Raw genomic sequence first — 25,573 nt, forward strand, 5'->3', positions numbered from 1 at the left:
CAGTTATCTTTCTTCAGTCGTATTTTCAGAAATGGTGAGTGTTGTGGTGAATAGTTTGGGAAGAAAATTTAAAATAATTCTTTTATGACACCTCAACAACTGTTCTGCAAAAGTACTGCCTGTTTTTGATGAATGGTTGCAGTCTTTGTTTACTACACTGATAAATTCTGGTGAATATTAGCCCATCAATACTGAAGAAATTGTAATATATAAATTCAGATTAGAGTGGAGCAAGTAGTGTTCCCATATTATTGTTATTTTTAACTTTCTTGCCAGTAGAGCCATAGTGTTTGAAAGTATTGTTCAAAAACCTTGGTGAGTTGTATTTCCTTTTGAGACCCCGATTTGTTGAATGGATAGCTATTGATTTATTGCACTGTTGCCAAATGAGATAGTGGAGACGTTTTGAGAAACCAGGAAGGGTTTCTTATTAATGAGTAACTAATTTCAAATCAGGTCTCGTAGCTCTGATTTTAAGTTTGCTAGCCCAGTTACGGTTCTGTTCAATGATAATCTGCCCAACAGAATATTAATGGTAGAAACTTGGTTACCATGCAGTGCAACTCTACAGGTTGTGAATGAGCTTTCATTTCTTTGAGAATACAATTGCCCGATACTTAGTTATTGTGAATGTTACTTGTCATTTATGATCCTAGGCCTTACTGAATGATGTTTAAGTGCTGCCATAGGCTGACATGGTTGTTTTCCTGAGTAGGATTGCAGATGAAGTTGAACATCATCTTTGAATAACTCATTCTTGACATTGTGATGTAGGGAATGTCACCATTTATGAAGTAACTGAGTATGAGTGGGCCAAGGATACTGGAGAATTTCTACACTGTCATCCTGGGGTTGTGATGATTGGTTATTACCAAGAATAGGGATGATTCCAGCCACTGGAAGATCTCCTTTGATTCCTTCTGAATTGGTTTAGCGTGGTCTCTTTGGTAGCTTGACATTGAAGGAAATTAATGTTACCTCTCCTCTGACAGGCCCCTCTTCACTCAATGTATTTTCTTGATTCAATTACGAAGGAGATATTTCTATTTCTGGTACAATGGTATGAGATAGATGAGGTGGATCAAGGGTCTACAAGGGAACTTTTTATCTCATAAGGTTTATGTCAGTAATGGAGAAGAAGAAGGAATAATCCAAAGTAGAACCTCTGAATTGTTAGATGTCTAACTTTAATGTGATAAGAGAAGCTCCAGCCAGAGTAAGATGGAACTAGAGAAAGGGAAGTAAAAACACAACAGTGATTTGTAAGGAGACGTTCTTACTAGTATAATTTAGGTACATTCCAAAAAGAGGAAAGGTGGGAGAACCAAAGTCATTGGATGATAAGGGCAATAGAGAATATAATGAACCAGAGGAAATGCTGGAGGCTGGTACAATGACAGCTTTTAAAAGGCATCTGAATGGGTAAATGAATAGAAAGGGTTTAGAGGGATATGGGCCAAGTGCTGGCAAATAGGACTAGATAAAGTTGGGATAACCAGTTGACATGGACGAGTTGGACCAAAGAGTTTGTTTCTGTGCTGTACATCTCTGACTCTAAGTAAAGATGGTATATGATGCACCTTAGGTAATTTCTTCAAGCAATAACCAGGGTACAATAGATCAAGAGGGGAAGTGAAGATTGAAGTAAGATTTGGAAAGGGAGAATATGAGAACAGAATGGCAGTTAAGATAAAAGTAAAAAATTGAGACAGTTAGGGTGTTGATAACCTAAATTTGATAAGCAGGATATACTGGAAAAGCTGGCTATGTTTAGAATGGATAATAAGTCTAGTCTAGATGGCTTTCATCCCAGGCTGCTAAAGGAAGTGATGGTGGAGATAACAGAAATGTTATAGAACATAGAATACAGAACAGTACATGCCCTTGATGTTATGCCAATCTTTTATCTGACTCTAAGATCAAACTAATCTATATACCCTACATTTTACCATCATCCATGTGCCTAGCCAAGAGTTGCTTAAATGTCCCAAATGTATCTGACTCCACTACCACTGCTGCCAGTGCATTCCACGCACACACCACTCTCTGTGTAAAGGACCTACCTCTGATATCTCCCCTATATCTTCCTCCAATCACCTTAAAATTATGCCACCTTGTGAAAATCATTTCCACCCTGGGAAAAAGCCTCTGGCTATCCATTCTATCTATGTCTCTCATCATCTTGTACACCTCTATCAAATCACCGCTCATTCTTCTTTGCTCCAATGAGAAAAACCCTAGCTCTCTTAACCTTACTTCATAAGACATACCCACCAGTCCAGGCAGCAACCTGGTAAATCTCCTTTTCACTCTGTCTAAAGCTTCTATATCCTTCCGATAATGAGGTGATCAGAACTGAACACAATATTCCAAATGTGGTCTATTCGGGGCTTTATAGAGTTGCAGCATAACCTTGCAGCTCTTAATCTCAATCTCCATCTCCCTGCTAATGAAAGCTAACGCACCATCCGAGTTCTTAACAGTCCTATAAAGCCCTTCCTGATGAAAGGCTTATGCCCGAAATGCCGCTTCTCCTGCTCCTTGGATGCTGCCTGACCTGCTGTGCTTTTCCAGTACTACACTCTTGACTCTGATCTCCAGCATATGCAGTCCTCACTTTCTCCTATAAACTTGGGTGGCAACTTTCAGGGATCTATGGATATGGATCCCAAGATCCTTCTGTTCCTCCACACTGCCAAGAATCCTGCCTTTAACCCTGTATTCTGCATTCAAATTCAAACTTCCAAATGAATCATTTCACACTTTTCCAGGTTGAACTCCATCTGCCACTTCTTAGCCCAGTTCTGCATCCTGTCAATGTCACATTGCAAACAGCCCTTTACATTATTCACAAGTCTACCACCCTTCCACTTCCTCATCTAACTCATTTATCAAAATCATAAAGGTCAGGGGTCCCAGAACAGATCCCTGAGGAACACCACTGATCACCGAACCCCAGGCTGAATACTTTCCATCTACTACCATCTTCTGTCTTCTATGGGCCAGCCAATTCTGTATCCAGATAGCTAAACTTCCCTGTATCCCATGCTTTCTTACTTTCTGAATGAGCCTACCATGGGGAACCTTATCAAATACCTTGCTAAAATCCACATACACCACATCCACTGCTTTACCTCCATCAATGTGTTTTATCACATCCTGAAAGAATTCAATAAGGCTTGTGAAGCATGATCCGCCCCTCACATGCTGACTATCTCTAATCACACTATGCTTTTCTAAATAATCTTAAGTCCTAAATCTCAGAATCCTCTCCAATAATTTGCTCACCAATGATGTAAGACTGACTGGTGTGTAATTCCCAGGGTTATCCGTATTCCCTTGCTTGAACAAGTGAATAACATTTGCCACCATCTAATCATCTGGCACTAATTCAGTGGGCAGTGACCAAGCAAAGGTCATTGCCAAAGGTGCAGCAGTCTCTTTCCTCATTTCCCATAGAAACCTTGGGCATATTGTGTCTGTCCCAGTGGTCTTGCCTATCCTCATGTTTTTCAAAATTTCCAGCATATCCTCCTTCTTAACATCAACCTGTTCAAGCATATCAGCCTGTATCATGCTGTCCTTACAAATTCCAAAGTCCATTTTGCTACTGAATACTGAAGTAAAGTATTCATTCAGGACCTCCCCTACCTTGTCTGACTCCTGGCACAAGTTCCCTCCACGATCCGTGATCAGCCTGATCCTCACTCTGGACATCCTCTTGTTCCTTACATAAGTGTAGTACGCCTTGGGTTTCCATTAATACTACCCTCCAAGGCTTTTTCATGCCCCCTTCTAGCTCTCCATTCTTCAGTTCCTTCCTGGCTACCTTGTAACTCTCTGGAGCCCTGTCTGATCCTTGCATCCTCAACCTTAAGTAAGCTTCCTTCTTCCTCTTCACTAAGTGTTCCACATCGCTTGTCATCCAAAGTTCCTTCGCTCTATCATCCCTTCCTTGCCTCAGTGGGATAAACCTATCCAGCACTCGCAGCAAGTGCTCCCTGAACAACCTCCATATTTCTGTTGTGCATTTCTCTGAGACATCTATCCCCAACTTATGCTCCACAGTTCCTGCCGAAATAGCATTGTAATTCCCCCTCCCTCAATTACTTTCCCATACTGTCTGCTCCTATCCCTCTCCATGACTATAGTAAAGGTCAGGGAGTTGTGATCACTATCATCAAAGTGCTCTCCCACAAGAGATCTGACACCTGGTCTGGTTTGTTGCCAAGCATCAGATCCGATACGGCTTCCGTTCTCGTCGGCCAATCTATACCTCCCTCCCCTTTCTTGTCCTCACCATTTTCATCTCCGGCTACAGTCTCCAAATGAATGTCTACTACGAAAATATGGACTCCCATACACCTGGACCACGTCTCTTCCCACCCAGTATTCTGCAAGAACTCCATCCCATTCTCCCAATTCTTCCACCTCCGCTGCATCTGCTCGGACAAGGACACTTGCCAGCTTCCCAGATGACCACCTATTTTCCCAGATGTCCACAACATGCTTTTCTCCCTCCATCATCCAGACAGCCTCTGCTATCCATTCCCTGTTCCCTGCTCTAAACCTACCCCCTCCCAATGCACTAAAGACATATTCCCCCTTGTCCTCACCCACCACCCCACCGGTCTCTGCATCCAACGCATCATCCTCAAACACTTCAACCAACTCCAAATCGATCCCACCACCAAGAACATCTTCCCCTCCCCATCCCTCTCTGCCTTCTGCAAGGAACATTCCCTCTGTCAGTCCTTGATTTACACCACCCTCGCCACCGAACCACCAGGTACCTTCCCCTGCAACCAGAAAAGATGAAAAACCTGTCAGTACACCACCCCGTCACCTTCATCCAAGGCCCAAAATAGTCTTTCCAGGTGAGACAGAGGTTCACCCTCCTCTGTTCTAACTTAGTTTACGGCATCCGATGTCCCCGATGTGATCTTCTCTACATCAGGGACACTGAACGTAAACTTAGGGAATGGTTCACTGAGCATCTCAGCCGGGCCCACAGAGGCCAACCAGACCTCCCAGTCACCGCTCATTTCAATTCCCCCAACCACTCCCTTTCCGACATGATCATCCTTGGCCTCCTCCATTGCCAAAACAAACTAAAGTGCCAATTGGAGGTACAGCACCTTATCTTCCACCTGGGCACCCTACTGCCTGGAGGATTCAACACTGAGTTTTCCAATTTCAAATAACCTCCCTTCTCATCTCCCGAATCCCTTCCCAGACCCTCCCTCTCCCTTCCACTGCTCCCTGCCACCAACTAGATTCATTCCTCCCATTGACCAACCAGGTCGTACCCTCTACTTGTCTTCACCTATCCCCACTTCACCACCTGCCCCACCACCCCCTTTATCTGCAGCTCCCCCTACACCCACTCCTGAAGAAGGGTTACATCTCAAACATTGACTTCTGCACCTCCTGATGCTGCCTGGCTTGCTGTGTTCTTCCAGCCTCCTGCCTATCTACATATTGAGTCAGGAATCCTTCCTGGACACATCTAACAGAATCGGATCCATCCAAACTATTTGCACTGAGGAGATTCCAATCCATATCCAGTGGGTGGCACGGTGGCACAGTGGTTAGCACTGTTACCTCACAGCGCCAGAGACCCGGGTTCAATTCCCGCCTCAGGCGACTGACTGTGTGGAGTTTGCACATTCTCCCAGTGTCTGCGTGGGTTTCCTCCACGTGCTCCGGTTTCCTCCCACAGTCCAAAAATGTGCAGGTCAGGTGAATTGGCCATACTAAGTTGCCCGTAGTGTTAGGTGCAGGGGTAAACGTAGGGGAATGGGTCTGGGTGGGTTGCGCTTCTGTGGGTCGGTGTGGACTTGTTGGGCCAAAGGGCCTGTTTCCACACTGTAAGTAATCTAATCTAATCATATTAGGGAAGTTGAAGTCACCCATGACAGCAACCCTGTTACTTCTGCACCTTTCCAAAATCCGCCTCTCAATCTGCTTCTCCCTCTGTCTGTTGCTCTTGAAAACTCTAAATAAAGTGCCTACTCCTGTCCTGTTTCTAACTTCCACCCATTCTGACTTAGTAGATAAACCCTCCTTGATGACCTCCCTTTGTGCAGCTGTGATACTATCCCTGCTTAGCAATGCCACTCTCCCACCTTTTTTCCTCCCTCTCTATTCCTTTTGAAATATCTAAATCCCGGAACATCCAACAACCAACCCCGTAATATCCAAGTCACCGTAATGGCCTCAACATCGTAGCTCCAAGTAGCTCCTCCCTTCCCCCACTCCAACCTCTTACCCTCACAACGCGTAGCCCTCCACTCTCTCTGCTCCAATCCCAACCTGACCATCAAGCCAGCGGATAAAGGGGGTGCAGTGGTAGTTTGGCGCACTGACCTCTACACCGCTGAAGCCAGACGCCAACTCAAAGACACATCCTCCTACCGACCCCACCCCGTCATCACCAAACCATCATCTCCCAGGCCATACAGAACCTCATCACCTCAGGAGATCTCCCACACACAGCTTCCAACCTCAATAGTCCGGGAACCCTGCACTGACGGTTCTACCTCCTTCCCAAGATCCACAAGCCTGACCACCCCGGCCGACCCATTGTCTCAGCCTGCTCCTGACCCACCAAACTCCTCTCCGCCTACCTCAATACAGTCCTATCCCCCCAGTCCAGGAACTCCCCACATACATTCGAGACAACACCCACACCCTCCACCTACTCCAAGACTTCCGTTTCTCCGGCCCCAACACCTCATCTTCACCATGGACATCCAGTCCCTCTACACCTCCATCCACCATGACCAGGGTCTCCAAGCCCTCCGTTTCCTCCTCTCCCGACTTCCCCAACAGTACCCTTCCACTGACACTCTCATTCGTTTGGCTGAACTGGTCCTCACCCTCAACAATTTCTCTTTCAAATTCTCCCACTTCCTTCAGACAAAAGGCATAGCCATGCCTGTCTCTTTGTCAGATATATAGAACTGTCCATCTTCTGTAGTTACACCAGCACCATTCTCCACCTTTTCCTCCGCTACATTGATGACTACATCGGTGCTACCTCGTGCTCCCAAGAGGAAGTTGAGCAGTTCATCAATTTCACCAACACATTCCACCCTGACCTTAAATTCACCTGGACTATCTCTGACACCTCCCTCCCCTTCCTGGTCCTCTCCATCTTCATCAATGACGACCGACTCAACACCGACATTTTTTACAAACCTACCGACTCCCAAAGCTACCTCCTCCCACCCTACCTCCTCCAAAAATGCTATACCGTATTCCCAATTCCTCTGCCTCCGCCATATCTGCTCCCAGGAGGACCAGTTTCACCACCGAACATACCAGCTGGCCTCCTTCTTTAAAGACTGTAATTTCCCCTCCCATGTGGTTGAAGATGCCCTCTAACGCATCTCATCCAGATCCCGCACCTCTGCCCTCAAACCCCACCTCCCCAACCGCAAAAAGGACAGAACCCTGGACCTCACCTTCCACCCTACCAACCTCTGCATAAACCGCATCATCCGCCGACATTTCTGCCAACTCCAAACGGACCCCACCAGCAGGGATATATTTCCTTCCCCAACTTTATCTGCTTTCCACAAAGACCATTCCCTCTGTGACCACGTCAGGTCCACGCCCTCCCCCAACAACCCACCCTGCCCTCCTGGCACCTACCCCCGTCACTGCAGGAATTGCAAAAACTGCTCCCACACCTCCCCCCTCACCTCCATCCAAGGCCCCAAAGGAGCCTTCCACATCCATCAAAGTTTCTCCTGAACTTCCATAAATGTTATTTATTCTATCCGTTGCCTTCGATGCAGTCTCCTTTACATTGGGGAGATTGGATGCCTTTTCACAGAGAGCTTCAGGAAACATCTTCGGGACACCCGCACCAATCAACCCCACTGCCCCGTGGCCAAGCATTTCAACTCCCCCTCCCACTCTTCCGAGGACAATCAGGTCCTGGGCCTCCTCCACCGCCGTTCCCTCACCACCTGACGCCTGGAGAAAGAACGCCTCATCTTCCACCTCAGAACCCTTCAACCCCAGAGCATCAACGTGGACTTCACCAGATTCTTCATTTTCTCTGCTCCCACCTTACCCCAGTTCCAAACTTCCAGCTCAGCACCGTCCTCATGACCTGTCTCACCTGTCAATCTTCCTTCTCACTTATCCGCTCCACCCTCCTCTCCGACCTATCACCTTTACCCCTTCCTCCATCCACCTATTGCACTCTGAACTACCTTCTCCCCAGTCCCACCCTCTTCCATTTATCTCCCCACGTCCAAGGCTTCCAGCCTCATTCCTGATGAAGGGCTCCTGCCCAAAACATCAATTTTCCTGCTCCCTGGATGCTGCCCAACCTATCTATAGATTGAGTCAGGAATCTTTCCTGGACATACTTGGCGACAAAACCTAATATTCCCCAGACAGGATAAAGAAGCCAATGGGCTATAGATTGGAAATGTAATACTCTTTCTCAAGAAAGGATGTAAGGACAATCCTCACAATTACTAGCGGGTCAGTTTAACACCAGTGGTGGATAAGGTGTTAGAAACAATAATGACGTATATGTGCTGGGTCCCATGATTATTGAAGATGGGAATGGGAAGATAGGAATTTTGATGAAGTCTCTTCCTGTTGGTGCTCAGTCAGGCAACCATCATTCTTGACTAAACAGGACTCAAAAGTTGTTCTGATCTGTTAGTCTTGGGATCAGTAATTCTGCCTTTGCAGTTTTGACTGGTTAGTATGCAAATGCAATTCAGCGTAAACATGATTGTTCAATATAGTATATGATTTCAGTTGCATGACAGAGTAATCTTTTGCTATTAATTCTGTGTCTTATCATCCTGTTTCACAGCTACCTAATGACAGAGCAGCGCTCCGAATGCTAGTACTTCCAAATAAACCTGTTGGACTATAACCTGGTGTCGTGTGATTTTTAACTTCATTCAGCATAGAGATAGACTGATTCATGAATTAACATGATCAGTACATTAGGATCAACAGGGGCTTTGACTTATATTTTTGACCTGAAGTCATGAGACATCTCAAGTTTCAGAGTTGATGTTGAATATTCCCAGAAACCTTCACACTCAACAGTATACCACTGTGTTACTACCTCAAGCACATTTGGCAAAGGATGGGAATATTTGCAATGTTGTGAATTATTAAAAAAAATCAAAATGCTCAGAGAGTGATTATAGAATTGCATATTAGATGTGTTTACAAATACGTATACTTTGAATTTGGCTTTATATAAGTACCAATGATGTGTAGTGTAGTTTGAGTGTTCAAACCAAAATGATTCTAAAGGAGTGGGATGAATGGAAATGTGGAATGAGACTCCTTTCACCAGGAAATTTTCCAATGTCTTGTTGAGCCCAGATATGGGTTCCAGCTACATTCACATGAAAGTTTCAGCAAAGTTATAAAACAATGCAAGTTTGGATAGTTTGTAATTACAACCTTTGTCTTGCATCTGATTTAAAACTGGGTAGAAATTTGCCTTAGGCAGGAGTACAAGCTGAGCAATTGCAAAGTTGTAGCATCCTTTCCAATCTGCCCATTTTGCATTAATGCTAATAGAAATTTCAGCCTAGCTTGATTCTGAGTCACATTTTACTTACAAACCAGACTTAAGCCTTTTGTAAGGTTGTTTAATATTAGTGTTTAAATGGTTCATTTTTAACTATTCTAGTCCCAAGCTTTTCTCACTGCAGTAAGAAAGAGATTTTGCCACTTGTGAAAACACTTTTTAATCAGCTAACAATTTATGTAGCGGTTGCAGGTAATGTATAATCATAAGTAACTAATGTCACATTATGGATGTGCCCTCTTTTAGGTGAGATACTAAATGGAGGCTTTACTGCCATTTCACATGAAAATAATCCACAACATGATTCCAAAGCAAAGGAGGCAAATTATCCCAGGCATTATGATCAATATTTATCTCTCAATCAACATCACAAAAAAAGGTTATCTGATCACTGTCACTTTGCTACTTGTGGGAGCTTGCTATGTACAGCTTGACTCCCATGTTTCCTGCAGTTATAATACTGACTACATTTCAAAAGGACTCTTTCAGCTTTATCTTTTTATTCTTAAAAATATTCAAATGGTGCCGGACTGCATTTTACTGTGTGGTTCATTGTAGAATTCAACTGACAATAAATCATCATTTAAGTGAATCATCATTCAATTGTGCCCTCACTCACCTGTGTCTTGGGTTCTCTCACTGCATCTCTGGTAAGTGCACTGCCAACAGCTACCACTGATGAAGGGACTCCTGCCCAAAACATCAATTTTCCTGCTCCTTGGATGCTGCCTGGCCTGCTGTGCTTTTCCAGCACCACTCTAATCTGAACAGCTACCACCACCCTAGTTGGCACTGCTTACAATGGACAATTGCCAACCTCTGCTGTATGGCAGGTCTCTGGGCCAAAACTTTTACCCCCTGCATCTTTGACATTGGGGATATCCTGTTACTCCTGATGATACCATTGCACTGGCCCCAAAAATTATTTTGCGTATACTTGATATGTACTTAGCATATAGGTCACTCCCATTAATGTCAAGCTATACTATACCTACATGACCAGTCAGCCTCAATTTCCCAACCCACAAATCTCTGTATTACTTACTAATATCTATAACTCGGTGTATGTTATTAAATAGGTGATACAGGCTATGCTCGTAAAACCTATGACTGTTAACAACATGCACTCTTTGTCACGGATGCTGATAACATTTCAAAGTGGTGACCACCCACACTCACAATGCAGTTTACTTTCCTAATCAGTCAATTCCCATCCTGATGAAGGATCGTCAGACTCAAAACATTCTATTTGTTTTCTCTCCGCAGATGCTGCCAGATTTGCTGAGTTCGCCAGCAATTTCTGTTTTTATTACCAAAAGGGCTAAGTTTGGTTGAATCAATCATAACGTTTCAAAGTAAATTTCACAGTGGTTAAAGAAAAATGGTCAGAAACAAATATTAGTGTTAGTTCAGTAACAGCAATCTCAATCAGAGGTATGTGGCTTAAAGTGAGAAAACATTGCAGTGCAGTATTGAGGGAATTTCAAAGGGTCACCTTTTAGATGATAAATTAAAACAGTGCATTGTTTTCCCTTGTAGATGAATATAAAATATCCCATGATGCTATTCAAAACAGGGAGGGGTGTTATTCTTGGCATCCTGCCCAATATCAGAATCAGAGACTTTTTTCCCAGGATGGAAAGGTCAATACCAGGAGGGAATAGGTTCAAGGTGAGCGGGAGTAGGTTTAGGGAAGGTGTGTGGTGAAAATCTTTCAGACTGAGAGTGGAAATGCATTCCTCCATTGGAATGCATTTCCAGTGAAGGTGGTGGAAGCAGGAACATTAACGTTGTTTACGGCATATCTTGGGCAATAAGGAATGGAATTGGAACAGGCTTGGTGGGCCGAAAGGCCTGTTTCTGTGCTGTATTGTACTATATTGTATTGTATTATAAATATTGAGCCTTAAAACAATATCATTTGAAGAAAATATTTACTAGCACCTGACAATCAGCATTCAATATGCTTACAGCTACTTATAAACACTTTTGGAGGGTTTTCAATGGCTATGGTTACTGGAGATCTCTTTTAGCATGTCACTTCCATTGGGGAAGTGTAACGCTAAGTAGGACAAGCAAAATGTATCCCTACAATAAGTTAGATTAGAGAATCCTCTCTGAGACATGAAAGTTGAAATCATGATGTATGAACCAGAATTATTTGAATTCAACACAAAATAAGTAAAATAAAGGGAACAAAAGAAAGATAACATTGCAAGAGGTAAGGAGATAAAAGAGATGGAAGGAGTTAATCTTTTCAAATCTTAATCAATAATTTCATTCTTAAGAAATTAGGCTCAGTCTTTTACAATTAGATTGTTTTTGTCAGAGATTTTGTTTGACAAGACTTATCACACAGTTTGTTTTACATGAGGAAGGATTTTAAATGACAAGTTCCCATCTCAGTAAGTCAACAGGGAAAGCAGATACCAGCTGCCAACACTGATTTAACATTGGCTTGTTAAGCACAAGGCTTGGGCCTCCATCTAGCGAGGAAGTCCTGCCTTACAACGTTGGATGGCCAGTAGCTTCAGTTCACAAGGGAAAGTAGCAACAGAAAACCAGGATATTGGCAAAGTCTGGTTGGCAAGTCTTAGTGAGGGGAGTGACAGGTTTTGGTGGTCACATTTGAGAGTCTGGGTGAGGTGTGGAGAATGGGTCAAGGGAGGGTTTATGAAGTTTGATAGTGGGGGAAATATGCCCTCGCTGGGCATAGGGACTGCCAAAGGATTTCATCCTGTTACCCAACACACGCCCATCCAGGAAAAGCAGTGAGATGTCCACTTAGTATGGGCCTCTTCCTGTTGTAAGTAAAATGGTGACATGGAGAGGTGAGGTACTTTACTGCCTGTTAATTGGCCACAACAGCCTCAATGTCCTCAAGGCTGGGTGGGACTCCTGACTCCTGCAGCACCGTACTATCCCATTGTAAAATGACACACGGCGGTCCAAGAAGTTAGAAAGGTGCTGAGAAAGCTACCTGATGCATTTTACAAGCCTTCTTACCTTCTAACCAGCATAAAATTCCTCCCACTGTCTTAATTGACAGTTGTCTTAATTGTTCCAATGCCTCCACCATAAGTCCTGAGCCAGCTGACCAATGACAGCCATGCCTCCACCCCTTTGCCGCCCTGCACCGTATCCACCAATGTCATATTTGCTACTGTTTTGGCACCACTTCTTCGTCACTGGGCCAATCTTGCCAACGTGTCCCCGATGACGTATCTTCCGCCTTGGGACCTTCCAACCACACGGGATCAATGTGGATTTCACCAGGTTCCCCTCCCCCTACCTTATCCCACATCCAATCTTCCAACTTTGCACCACTCTCTTGAACTGTCCTAGATGTCCATCTTCCTTCCCACCTATTTGCTCCACCCTCCACTCCGACCTATCACTATCACCCCTCACCTTCATCTACCTAGCATATTCACAGCTACCTTCCCCCCAGCGCCACCCCTCTCCCATTTATCTCTCAGCTTCCTTGGGCTACCAGCTTCATTCCTGATGAAGGGCTTATGCTCAAAACATTGATTTTCCTGCTCCTCAGATGCTGCCTGACTGGCTGTGCTTTTCCAGCACCACACTCTTTGACTCTGATCTCCAGCATCTGCAGTCCTCACTTTCTAGTCAGAAGTGGGTACTGCAGATGCTGGAGATTAGAGTCAAGGTTAGAGTGGTGCTAGAAAAGCACAGCCAGTCAGGCAGCATCTGAGGAGCAGGAAAATCAATGTTTCAGGCAAAAGCCCCTCATCAGGAATTCCTGATTCTGGCTCCTCCAATTCTTCATGACCTGCTGTGCTTTTCCAGCACCATTCTAATCTAGCCCTCACTTTATCCCTGTGCTGGAGCCACACTTGTCCAGTAGCCAGGAGCCCTTGGCTCTGCTGTTGCTGCCACCTTGCCGATAATGTAGAGACCCCAGCTCCAGGCCTACCACAACCAGGGTCCCTGGATCTGCTGCTGCTACTACCTCGATAATACCTGGAGTTCCCACTTTGAACATACCACACAGCTGCTGCTTCAGTCTCCACCTTGGCAACACCTGGAGTCCCCACTCTAGGCTTGCCAAAACCAGGAGTCCTGCTCCAGTTGCTCTCCTCTGCAATGTTACCTTCTCTGTGCTGCCAACAGGAAGAAGATGAAGTAAAAGAAAATGATAGAAGATAAAAAGGTAAGGAAAGAAAGGAGGAGCAGCCACCTAGAGACCGAACACTGCCTAACCTGCCATCTTGGAACAGGGGATTGAGGAAGTGGCTTACCTATTGTAGAGGTGTAATGGGGTAGAGGTGTCTCCAGCAAGGTTAGGTGATGATTTTTAGTGAGGCCATCCAGCCTTCCTCTGATTAGAAACTGAGACCCTTTGAATAAGGTCCCCCACCCCTAGCAAGCAAACTTGACAGTATTTGCTTTTCAAGCTTCTTGCATGGTGATTGCTCCTCCCACCATTGGTTGAATACCAGTGATGATGCAGAAGTCAATTGGGCATTACTTTGTGCCAGGATTGGACGTCTATCCACTAGCTTTCCCACTCTAGACGGACTTTGGGAAGTAGCAGAAAGATAGCAGTGACTCCAAGCTGCATGCCTTCATTCAAATTAAATGCTCCCATCACCTCCAAACCTGCTTTAATGTAGGTACTCAATTCTGCCTCTACAACACTTTTCTCCTGCAGTAATTTGAAATAGTTGAGTGCCTTGACAAGTTATTTCATAGGGCACTTAAGAGTCAATTACATTTATACTGACAATCTGACAGATTAATGGATATTGATGAGACTAGCAATTTATTCTAGATTTATTAATTCATTGAAGTTAAATTCCCTTGGTTGCTGTGGGAGGATTTGAATCCACATTTCATTACCTGTAGCCTCTGAATTACTAGCCACATCACCATTCTATCAGCATGCTCTTTGGTGCTTCTTTCAAAAAATGGCTGCTGTGTACACAATGGTCTGAATGACTTTTTTTTGTACTCCAAAATTCTGTGTTTCGACAGAAAAAAATTGAAAAGTTTTATAGTTTTTTAAAAGCCACAACAACTACTAAAATTTAAAGGAATAAGATTTTACTTCTTTAAAATATATTTTCATTGGCAGAGAAGTTTTTGCTTGTAATAAAATTACTTATATTGTAATGGACAGAACTTAACTTTTCTACTTAGGTCAGTTAATATTATAATCTGTCAGTATAACTTCATGCCATGCGTTTATGTGATGTGTTGGTCAGTAAGATACCAGCATAGAAAATTTTCTAGAGGCCACATTGGAAAACAACTTCCTGATATCCATATTTAACTGCATGTGGAAGGCCACTGGAAGTCACTTTCGAATTTCCATCGACAATATGAGTTTTACATTAAACACATTAGTACTGATAGTCTCAATATTATTTTTTTACTTCAAAATCCATGGCATTGTTTTTATACCAGGAACAGAGATTGTGAATTTAGGTATAGTCCTGATGAACTACTATATATCAAGTGAGCAAAAGACAAAATTTTCTCTTCTGTTTGGGCAGTTGTGCAGAGCATCCATCCCAGAGGTGACCACCAATTGATTAACCATTTTTTTCAGAACTTTAGAGATTCCAATTACATTTCCTGGTAGGCCATGGTGTGCAATTCATATGAATAGCAATGTAAATGTTTCTTGATCTTCTTCAACTGGAAAACCGGACTGAGATCTGTTTCTTGAATTACATTGGCATTGATAAATTGCCAACTTTGCTTTTTTTATTGTGGAGAATGTTGGCTAGATCAACATTTAATAACCGCCCTAGCTGCACTTGAGCTACTTTCTTGAACCCACAAGGTTGACCTACAATGCTGCAGGGGACAGAGTTCCAGGAATTTGACTCAGTGACACTGAAGGAGTGCTGATATATTTCCAAATCAGAATGGTGACTCAGGAGGGAACTTGCGCAGGATAGTGTTCCATTTTATCCGCTGCCCTGAAACACATCTAAGATGGCAGCAGTGGAGTAGGCAGTGCCAAGCGTCCATTCCGTGGTCTTGTCAGCATCCATTCCATTTGCTTTTCTTCTTTTCTCATTTTTTTACGTTCTTCTTCTTGTTTAAGCATTTAGTGTTTTGTTTTTGCTTACCTTCTGGAGAGAGCTCAGTAATGGAGGTGGTGGCAGTGATGGAGCATGACAGTGGCTGGGGCCCAGCATGAGCCCAGTTGGCAGTCAGCAGCGAGAAGAAATCAGCAGCAAAGCATCCGGCAAGCAAAGCAATGTTGGGGGCGAAGTGGCTTGTGTGTGAAGTGGTGGTCGTCGGTGAAGCAGCTGTGAGTGAAGTGGTGGTCAGCGGTGAAGCAGCTGGTGAGCGAAGTGGTGGTCGGTGGTGAATCGGCTTGTGTATGAAGTGGTGGTTGGTGGTGAATCGGCTTGTGTATGAAGTGGTGGTCGGCGGTGAAGCAGATGGTGAGTGAAGTGGTGGTCGGCGGTGAAGCAGATGGTGAGTGAAGTGGTCGGCGGTGAAGCAGATGGTGAGTGAAGTGGTGGTCAGCGGTGAATCAGCTTGTGTATGAAGTGGTGTCGGCGGTGAAGCAGCTGGTGAGTGAAGTGGTGGTTGGAGGTGAAGCAGCTGGTGAGTGAAGTGGTGGTCGGCGGTGAAGCAGCTGTTGAGTGAAGTGGTGGATGGAGGTGAAGCAGCTGGTGAGTGAAGTGGTGGATGGAGGGTGAGCAGCTGGTGAGTGAAGTGGTGGTTGGTGGTGAAATGGCTGGTGAGTGAAGTGGTGGTCGGCGGTGAAGCAGCTGGTGAGTGAAGTGGTGGTTGGCGGTGAGCAGCTGGTGAGTGAAGTGGTGGTTGGTGGTGAAATGGCTGGTGAGTGAAGTGGTGGTTGGCGGTGAGCAGCTGGTGAGTGAAGTGGTGGTTGGTGGTGAAATGGCTGGTGAGTGAAGTGGTGGTCGGCGGTGAAGCAGCTGATGAGTGAAGTGGTGGTTGGTGGCAACATGACTGGCGAGCAAAGTGGGGATTGATCACGTAGCGGTTGACAAGCCTGGGCAGGACTTTGCCCAGTGTAAGCGAATGCGTGCCCAGATGGGGGAGAGTGAGCCTTCATGGGGAAAGTTCAGCATGGAGCGACTGCAGGCCTATGGCTTAAGAAAGGACTGTAGTGTTTAACATTTAAATTTATTTCTTAATTTTTCTGCTTTATACTAAGAAGAACTGTAGTGATGAATTTTTAAACTTTTTTTATTGATTTTCTATTTTCGTACCTAAGATGTGACACCTAGTTACCTTTGTACCTAAGATGGTGCCAGGAATGGATCATCATACACTTTTCACAGTACTACTGTACCCCTGTACTTGAGTACACATGACACTAAAATCTAAATCCAAATCTTCTTGATGGTCATGGCCATGGGTTTAAAAGGTGATGTCTACAGAGATTTGATGAATTTCAATCGTGCATCGTGTAATTGATACAGAGTGCTGCTACTGAGCAGCAGTGATGGAGGGAATGGATGTTTGTGCATGCATATCAATCAAATGGGCTACTTTTTCCTGGATGGTGTCTTGAGTGTTGTAGGAGTTGCATTCATCCAGGTAGTGGGAAGTATTCAATTACACTGTTGGTTGTGCATTGTCGGTGATGGGCAGGCTTTCGGGAATCAGGAGGTGAGTTACAAGCAGCTACATAGCCTCTGACCTACTCTTATTACCATAGATACATATGACTAGTATAGTTCTGTTTCTGGACAATAGTAAGCCCCAGGATGTTGATGCTATCAAATGTGTCAACTGAACTTTGGAGAACAAAGGAAACATCCAGCAACAACTTCACAGCAACTCGAACATTTATGAGCAGACTGTCTAATGAAGTAGCTGGAGGTTAAACCTGGTCTTGCATTGCATTTTACATGACCTCACAGCCAAGTAATTAGTTTTGAAATGTGGTTACTGCAGTTATATAGGAAAACATAGCATAAAGGTTTGCATAGCTGATTTCTACTGACAACAACAAGCTGAATGATCAGATAACCTGGGCGGCACAGTGGTTAGCACTGCTGCCTCACAGTACTAGAGACCTGGGTTCAATTCCCACTTCAGGCGACTCACTGTGTGGAATTTGCACATTATCCCTGTGTCTGCGTGGGTTTCCTCCCACAGTCCAAAGATGTGCAGGTTAGGTGAATTGACCATGCTCAAATGCCTGTAGTGTTAGGTGAAGGGGTAAATGTAGGGGTCTGGGTGGGTTGTGGACTTGTTGGGCCGAAGGGCCTGCTTTCACACTGTAAGTAATCTAAAATAATCTGTTTTGTACACTTTTGCTGAAGAATATACTTTGGTTCTGGTACATAAGAACGTGCGAAGGACAGACACCCCTCAAAAATATTTTTAATCAACCTGTTCAGAGATGTTATTATACATCTCTGGAGCTTGTAGCACTTGAACCCAGGCCTCTTGGTCCAGAGATACGGACACTACCATGTCACAAGGAATAATCAATAACTATACAGCACAGATGGTGGTATCTTAGCCTTCCATGACTCTCCCCGTCTTTTTTGAGACAGCCATCCAAAATAGTACCTTACATTAGCTTTCTACATAATCCTGCAAAATAGACCACTAATCTTGCAAGTGTTTCTGTCGAATCTGATTCCTTCATTTATTTAGATAGAGGATTGTTGAGAATTAGAATGCAATATGTGGAGAAATTTCTTATTTTTCCTCTTGATCTTTGGCTTTAAATTCATAACATTTGGTTACTGGTCCACTTATCAGAGGAAATCACCACTTGTTCTATCAAAAAGCTTCATAAATTTGAATACCTCTATTAAGTCTCTCCTTAACAATTTCAACATCTCCAATTTCTTCAACAGAACAGAGCTCCCTGAGCCCTGATATATACCCCACCCAGGGCTTTGATATCTTGGTTGAAATGTTGTGCCCTGTATTGAACACAATGCTCAACAATGGTAAAAATTTGGTACAACTTCTTTGTTTTTGTATTCAACACATTTATTTGTAAAGTCAAATGCCCATTCATTCTTTGTTAATTATCTACTCAGTCTGCCCTGCCTCTTTGAAAGATTTGTGAATTTGCATCTCTAAGTTCTTCTGATCTTGTCCTGCTCAAGTCTGCTATTGTCACATTCATTACTTAATTCATTGTATTGTACCATCTGCAAACTTTAGAATTATATCCTGTGCACACATCTATGCCATTTATGCTTATGAATATTCTGCTATTCAGTTAGACCTGAGCTTCAAACCAATTTATCTGCCTTTGGTCTTATCAAGATTACTTAATACTTGTTACAGAATAAAAATATTACAATTTCAATGTTGAAAATTTCAGTTGAACCTGCACCCATATGGATTTTTATTACCGTTTTATGATTATTATTTCTGATTGTATTCCAAAATGAATTAATGCCCTTGCAGTTCTTCACCTAAGTGAACATAAAATCTTCAATCACTACATGAGGCAGCAGGTGGATCCTTGATTTAGGGGCTGTTTGAGAAGACATTGCAGTAGTTGTTGCTGTAATGAATTGGCAATTGAGATTGCGTGATCCAATTTGGAAGTGAAAATTCAACCTGTAACTTTCTGATTTAGAGACAAGGCTACCAATAAACAAATACAGCATGCCACACAACATGCTGTATTTGAATATGAATAGGGTGAAGTAGTTCTTAGTTTAATTTTTAAAATCTTAATTGATTTTTAGTGCAGAAGTGAAATCACTACGGGATTTAGTCCACAATAGCTACATTATCTTTTTCTTATATCCATTTCATGGGAAATAATCTTGGAATCTTCTGGGGTATAGCCTCACCTGATGGAAATGTGCTGCCAGTGCTCTCAACGAGGAACACGGAACCAGAAAATGTGAAAAACACAAATAAGGTAGTGGTTCCCTCAAATTCACATTCCTATATTACAAAAAATCCTAATGTATAGTTTTATGCTTCACAGAAAGAGTATGTCCGAACTGCAACTCAGCACTGGAACTGATAACTTGTCGAGGTCACAGTGGCTATCCAGTCACAAACTTTTGGAGACTTGATACCAAAGCCATATTTTTCCAGGTGAGTGATATTTAGACACAAAATTTTCAGTAATCGAATAATCATAAACACATTGGATGGAATATTTCCCAGCCCCTAAACAACATAGGTTGTGACAAGAAATTTAGGAAAGTTGGGTGTCATTTTGAGCAAAGCTCTTCTTGAGATTGAGGCCAAAAAATGTCATTTGACATCTTAGTTCAGAACTTTGAGACATGATTTTCACAATGAAGGAGTAATAGCATGGGATTATTACCCATTATCAACCTCATTATTCCCTGAACTTACTTCCTGATAGAAAGTAGATATTGAGACTTCCTGACTTGAAAGTTACAGCAGATATCTAATGACTCCAGCTAACCATTTTCTCCACTGGACCTCCACCTTGGATACCCAGTAGCAGCATCTTAGGATAGACTCCATGTGCAGCAGCCCCACACACCCCTATCCATGGCCATTGGCATCTGATACATATCAATCTCATAATATTACTGTAGTTCTTCTCCAGTCTAAGTGGAGTGCAATTCTGCACTTCTGTGGTACAATTTGGAATACACCAGCACCTTAACTTTAATGCTGCTGTAAGGATACTTTGCACATGAGACAGGCATCCATTTTACAGACTGGATCAGAGTACATCTCAGGACTGCTTGCTCATTCGCTTAGCATTTACTTACTTTGCCCTTGCTTGAATGCTCACAGAATTGCCTGTTTGAGCTTTTCTGCCTCAGTCAGGACTTAAAGACTCACAGAACCTCTATCCTGCCTTGCTGTTCAGTGCAGACAGAAAGCCCGGCAGCTTATCATGATTACCAGCAGTGATCAGCTAAGACGGTGGACATCTTGCAGTATTGGACAGTGCTATGTCAATCTCTCACCGGCATCATGTACCAGAAGTGTACACAGCAAGAACGCCTCATGGGCTTTAAGCAAATGGCCATCTCTCAAAATCTAAGGGCAGTAGTCCTCAGCTACTCCCTTTAGTCAAGGGCAGTAACCAATAGTAGCTTGTATTGCTGGTGCAGATGGGTGAAAGATTGTGAGTGAATAGAGAGCATAGCGGCCATGCAAGTTTAGTAGTCTGGAGGGGGAGGGGGGTGGTGGGGGGGAGGGGTTTGTGGGTGAGAATGAGTGAAGAAAGCATGTGACAGAAAGAGTGGAAGAACATCAGCTTTTCAGGAGATGGACGCAGGAGAAGAAATGTAGCAAGGCAGCAGAGAGAAGATAGTGGTACTTATCCTTGCAGAGTAGAGACCATGATTGACCTTCCTGCTGCATTGCTGGGAGATATTTGGGAATAGGCTGGCCAGGTTTCGATAGGTAAAAACAAGGACTGCAGATGCTGGAAACTAGATTCTAAATTAGAGTGGTGCTGGAAAAGTATAGCAGTTCAGGCAGCATCCACGGAGCAGGAAAATCGACGTTTTGGGCAAAATCGACGTTTTGCCTTGAAGAAGTTTTCCTCCTCTCTCTACAAGAATCTCAGGGAGTCCCTCTCCCATTGCAACTCCCAGGTCCACCCTGCAGGCACTCTGCCTCTATTCCTGATGAAGGGCTTTTGCCTGAAACGTCGATTTTTCTGCTCCTCGGTTGCTGCCTGAACTGCTGGCCAGATTTGGAGGCATAGCGTCCTTGACCAACCCTTGCGAAAAAGGATGGCTCTCCTCTACACTGTTCAATCCGCCAGGACCCTCAGATCCCTGCCAGCTAAACAGCACATCAATTTTCCTTTATGTGCCATGTCCAGGGCTAGTATCATGAATCATGTAGAACAGCTCCATACTGCGAGCACTTGAAGCGTGCATAATAGCCTTTTAAAAATGGTGCTGGTGCCAGAAATCCCAAGGCGTCCCAGCAGTAATGTGAGAATCTGATTAGCATCAGATAAGAAAGTGCTTTATTGTGATGTTGTGCCTAGTTAATGATGCAAGTTTGGGATGATAACATGAGAAAATCTGCTTGGTGAGTTGAAACTAACTTGGGATGGGTAAGTTTCCGGAAAGGAGCATTAGAAGAGAGAAGCCACATGCATAGAGGATTGTGTGAGATGGTAACACAAGAGTGAGAAATAATATTAGGTAGGGGCAGATGAAGAGGGAATGCAATAAATTAGTTTGCAGTACTTGTACGTAAATATGCAAAATAGGAAATGAAATTGCTTCGGTTCAGACGCAAATGGACGCACGGGAATTGATTGTCGAGACCTGATCAAAAAACATGAGTGTGACTGGTCGGTAAATATTCCTGGATTCAAGGTATTATGTAAAGATAGGGAAGGAAAGACTGGGATGGGGTAGGAGGCAGTCCCAACTAAAGGGATGGAAGCCATTGTATGAGATAAGGTAAATGTACACTTACAGAAAAATAATTAATACTTGACAGTCAACATGGCTTTGTCAAGGGCAGGTCATATCTGACAAATTTGATTGAGTTCTTTGACAAGTGGGCACATGCAATGGATAAAGGTAATCTTGGAGTCATCGAGTCAGGAAGCTGTACAGCACAGAAACAGACCCTTCAGTGCAAATTGTCCATGTCATCCAGAAAACCTAAATTAATCGAGTCCCATTAACCAGCACTTGGCCCATATCCCTCTAAACCCTTCCTATTCATATACCCATCCAGATGCCTTTTAAATGTTGTAATTGTACCAGCCTCCACCACTTCCTCTGGCAGCTCATTCCATACACGCACCACCCTCTGTATGAAAAAATGATCAAAAATGTTGCAGTTAGTTATTGAGAAAGATAAGAAATCCAGGGTTACTGGGGGAAAGAAGGGAATAAGTGACCAGCAGGCAGTCAAAGAGGAACAGGTCAATAGTGCAGGAGTCCCTTGGGGAAATAAAATGGTTTTCCAATCTGATGAGGGTGCTGGTTCATCAAGGGAGTGTAAACACAGCCAACTTTCTGGTGTTATAATCAGCCTGACTATACAGGAGTGGAAGAAAAGAAAAGGAGGTATTATGATGATGATAGGGAATTCAATAGTTGGAGAATACACAGGCATTTCTGCAACTGCAGATTGAACTCCAATATGGTGTGGTGCCTCCCTTGTGCTGGGCTAAAGGATATCACTGAGGAGCTGTAGGATATCCTTAACAGATATGATGATTAGACAGTGGTCAAGGTACACAATATTGGTAAAGTGAAGGATGAGGACTTGCATCCAGAGTTCAGGAAGCTTGGCAATAGATTAAAAAGCAGGACCTCAAAGATTATAATCTTTGGGTTATTCCCAGTGCCATGTGCTAATGAATACAGAAATAACAGATTGAATGTATGACTCAGTTGCTGGTGCAGGAGGGAAAGTTTTAGATCCCTGGGTCACTGGGATTGTTTCTAAGGAAGGTGGGACCTCTACAAGCAGAATGGTCTGCAGCTGAACTGGATTGGAACATCTGTCCCAATCAATGTTTGCAATTTCTTACCTAATACTGTCAAAATTAGTCTTCCTCCAATTTAGAACTTTGTCCATCACTATTTAAAAACTAATAGAATTATGATCACTGGCCTCAAAGTGCTCCCTCGCTGACAACTCAGTTGCCGCCCTGCCTTATTTCCCAAGAATAGGTTTTGTTCTTTCTTTAGTAGATACATCCACATGCTGAATCAGAAAATTTTCTTGGACACACTTAATAAACAGTATAAAGGGTTTAGAGAAAGCAGTCACCTTGATAGGAATGTATTAAAGACCCCCAAACAATCAGTGGGCAATTGAAGACCAAGTGTTTAGACAATTCACCGAGGTGTGTAAAACTAATAATAGGGAAATTATATTAGGGGGATTTCAACTTCTACATTTTCCCCAGATTCCCCATAATTGGCATAATCATACTATAAAGGGTTTAGAGAATGCAGATTTCTTGAAATGTAGTCAGAAAAGTTGTCTGTGGAGAAAGAAGCAAAATCAGTTTTTTAAGTTCTGATGAATGGTTACAACTTGAAATGTTAACTTTGATTTTCTCTGCAGAAAAAAACTGTCAGATCTGTGGAGTATCTCTTCCAGTATATTTTATATTTACTTTTAAAAGGCAAATGGTGTGTAACTAACTTGAATTTTTTTGATGAGGTAACAGAAGACCTAACCAGGATAATGTCGTTGATATGGTGTACGTGGATTTCCAAATGGTGACTGATAAAACACTTCAAAATGTTTCCAGTGGACACAGGAATAAAAAAAGCAGGAGCAGGACTAGGTCATTCAGATCACCGAGCCTGCTCCATATTCAGCTGTAATATGGCTCAGCTTTTGTGGCCATTTTTCCAATCCTATTCCCATGCACCTAGACATCTTAACTATCTAGAAATCTATAGATCTCTGTCTTGAATATTGTCAATGACTGAACTCCATAGTCTCTGTGGTAGACAATTCCAAAGATTCACCACCACTGAGAGATAAAAGTCCTCCTCATCCCAGTCCTAAATGGCAAATGTATTCTGAGATTGTGTACCCTGGTTCTAGAACTCTTAAACTGGGGAAAACATCTTTCCTGAATCTACCCTGTCAACCCTGGCTGGATTTTGTATGCAGAATTGAAGCCTATGAATGAAACTTGGCTGAATGACAGAAAAAAAACAGGTAGTGGTAGGAAATGATTTTGCATGCAGTGAAATTGCCTAGTGCTTTTCTTCATATGTATTAATAAAATATTATGTTGTGAACTGTTAATGAGAATAATGACAGACTTCAAGAAGAAGTAAACAGAGTGATGGAATGGCTGGACATTTGGCAGATTAAGTTTAATGCGGAGAAACTAGGGCCTGCATTTTACGCTGGTCAGTCGTTACTCGAGCAGAGGTAGGAGTTGTGCTTGGGGACTGTACAGAACCTCATCATAGTCTCCAAAAAATTGCCTAGGAAACTAAAGATTCTATTGGGCAATTCCTCTCCACCTGGAAATCTCTAAAAGTATCCATTTGAATCAGGGAATTCAAAGGATATTTATAGTTTGATAGAGTCATACAGCATAGAAACAGGTTCTTCAACCCATCGTGGCTATGTCAACCAACAAATACCAAACCACACTAATTACATTTATCTATAATTGGTCCATTGCCTACAATGCCCTGGCATTTTAAGTAATTGTCCAGATGCTTCTTAAATGTTGCCGGAATACCAGAATACCGGAATACCACCATCTCAAGCAGCACGTTCCATATTTCTACCACTCTCTGAATGAAAAAACCTTCTCAGATATTCTCTAAACTATTACTCCTCACCTTGAACTTTTGCATCTAGTCTTAGACACATCTGCCATAGAGAGAAAGATTCTCACGGCCTATTCTGTTTATGTTTCTCAATTTTGTATACATCAAATCAGATTCCCCGTTCAGCCTCCTCTGCTCCAAGGAAAACAAACCCAGCCTCTTGAGTTTCTCCTCAAAGCTGAGACTTCTCCACATCCTGGTGACTTGGCTTTGCAGCTTCTCCAGTGCAAACATGTTCTTCCAACAGTGCGACCAATGGAACAGCACGTAGTATTCCATCTGTGGAGTAATCAATGTTTTATAAAGTTGCAGCGAGACTTCCCTATTTCTACATTCTATGCCTTGGCAATGAAAATATGGAGGTGCTGGTGTTGGATTGGGATGGACAACGTTAAAAATCACACAACACCAGGTCATAGTCCAACAGGTTTATTTGGAAGCACTAGCTTTCAGAGTACTGCTCCTTTGTCAGGTAACTGTGGAGCAGAATCATAAGACACAGAATTTATAGAGAAAGATCACAATGTCATGCACGCAACTGATACAATATATTGAACAAACCTGATTGCAGTTAAGTCTCTCACCTTTTAGAATGGGTTGCAGGTTTCGGTTCATTAATATGTAAATCCCAGAACTTCTTTCAAATCGCATTCTGAGATAACTTAAGGTGTTATATAAAAAAGTGACAGCTCAGCTCGGACAATGCATTAAAGGTATGAAGTTAGAATCTGTCTGTATCCCAATTTTACTAAAA

At 43.1% G+C, this 25,573-nt stretch overlaps 1 protein-coding gene across 3 annotated transcripts in view; it reads left to right on the plus strand.

The window, feature by feature from the left end:
* gcm2 (glial cells missing transcription factor 2) overlaps nucleotides 1-25,573 on the plus strand; it is a 51,863-nt gene that overhangs the window by 16,686 nt on the left and 9,604 nt on the right. For all 3 annotated transcript variants that reach the window (XM_043719021.1, XM_043719020.1, XM_043719019.1), the window contains exon 4: nucleotides 19,518-19,630. In XM_043719021.1, coding sequence (XP_043574956.1) covers nucleotides 19,518-19,630 — 113 coding nt within the window. The remainder of the gene's footprint in view (nucleotides 1-19,517; nucleotides 19,631-25,573) is intronic.

The sequence above is a fragment of the Chiloscyllium plagiosum genome, chromosome 29, assembly GCF_004010195.1.
Source record: "Chiloscyllium plagiosum isolate BGI_BamShark_2017 chromosome 29, ASM401019v2, whole genome shotgun sequence".
NCBI lineage: Eukaryota > Metazoa > Chordata > Chondrichthyes > Orectolobiformes > Hemiscylliidae > Chiloscyllium > Chiloscyllium plagiosum.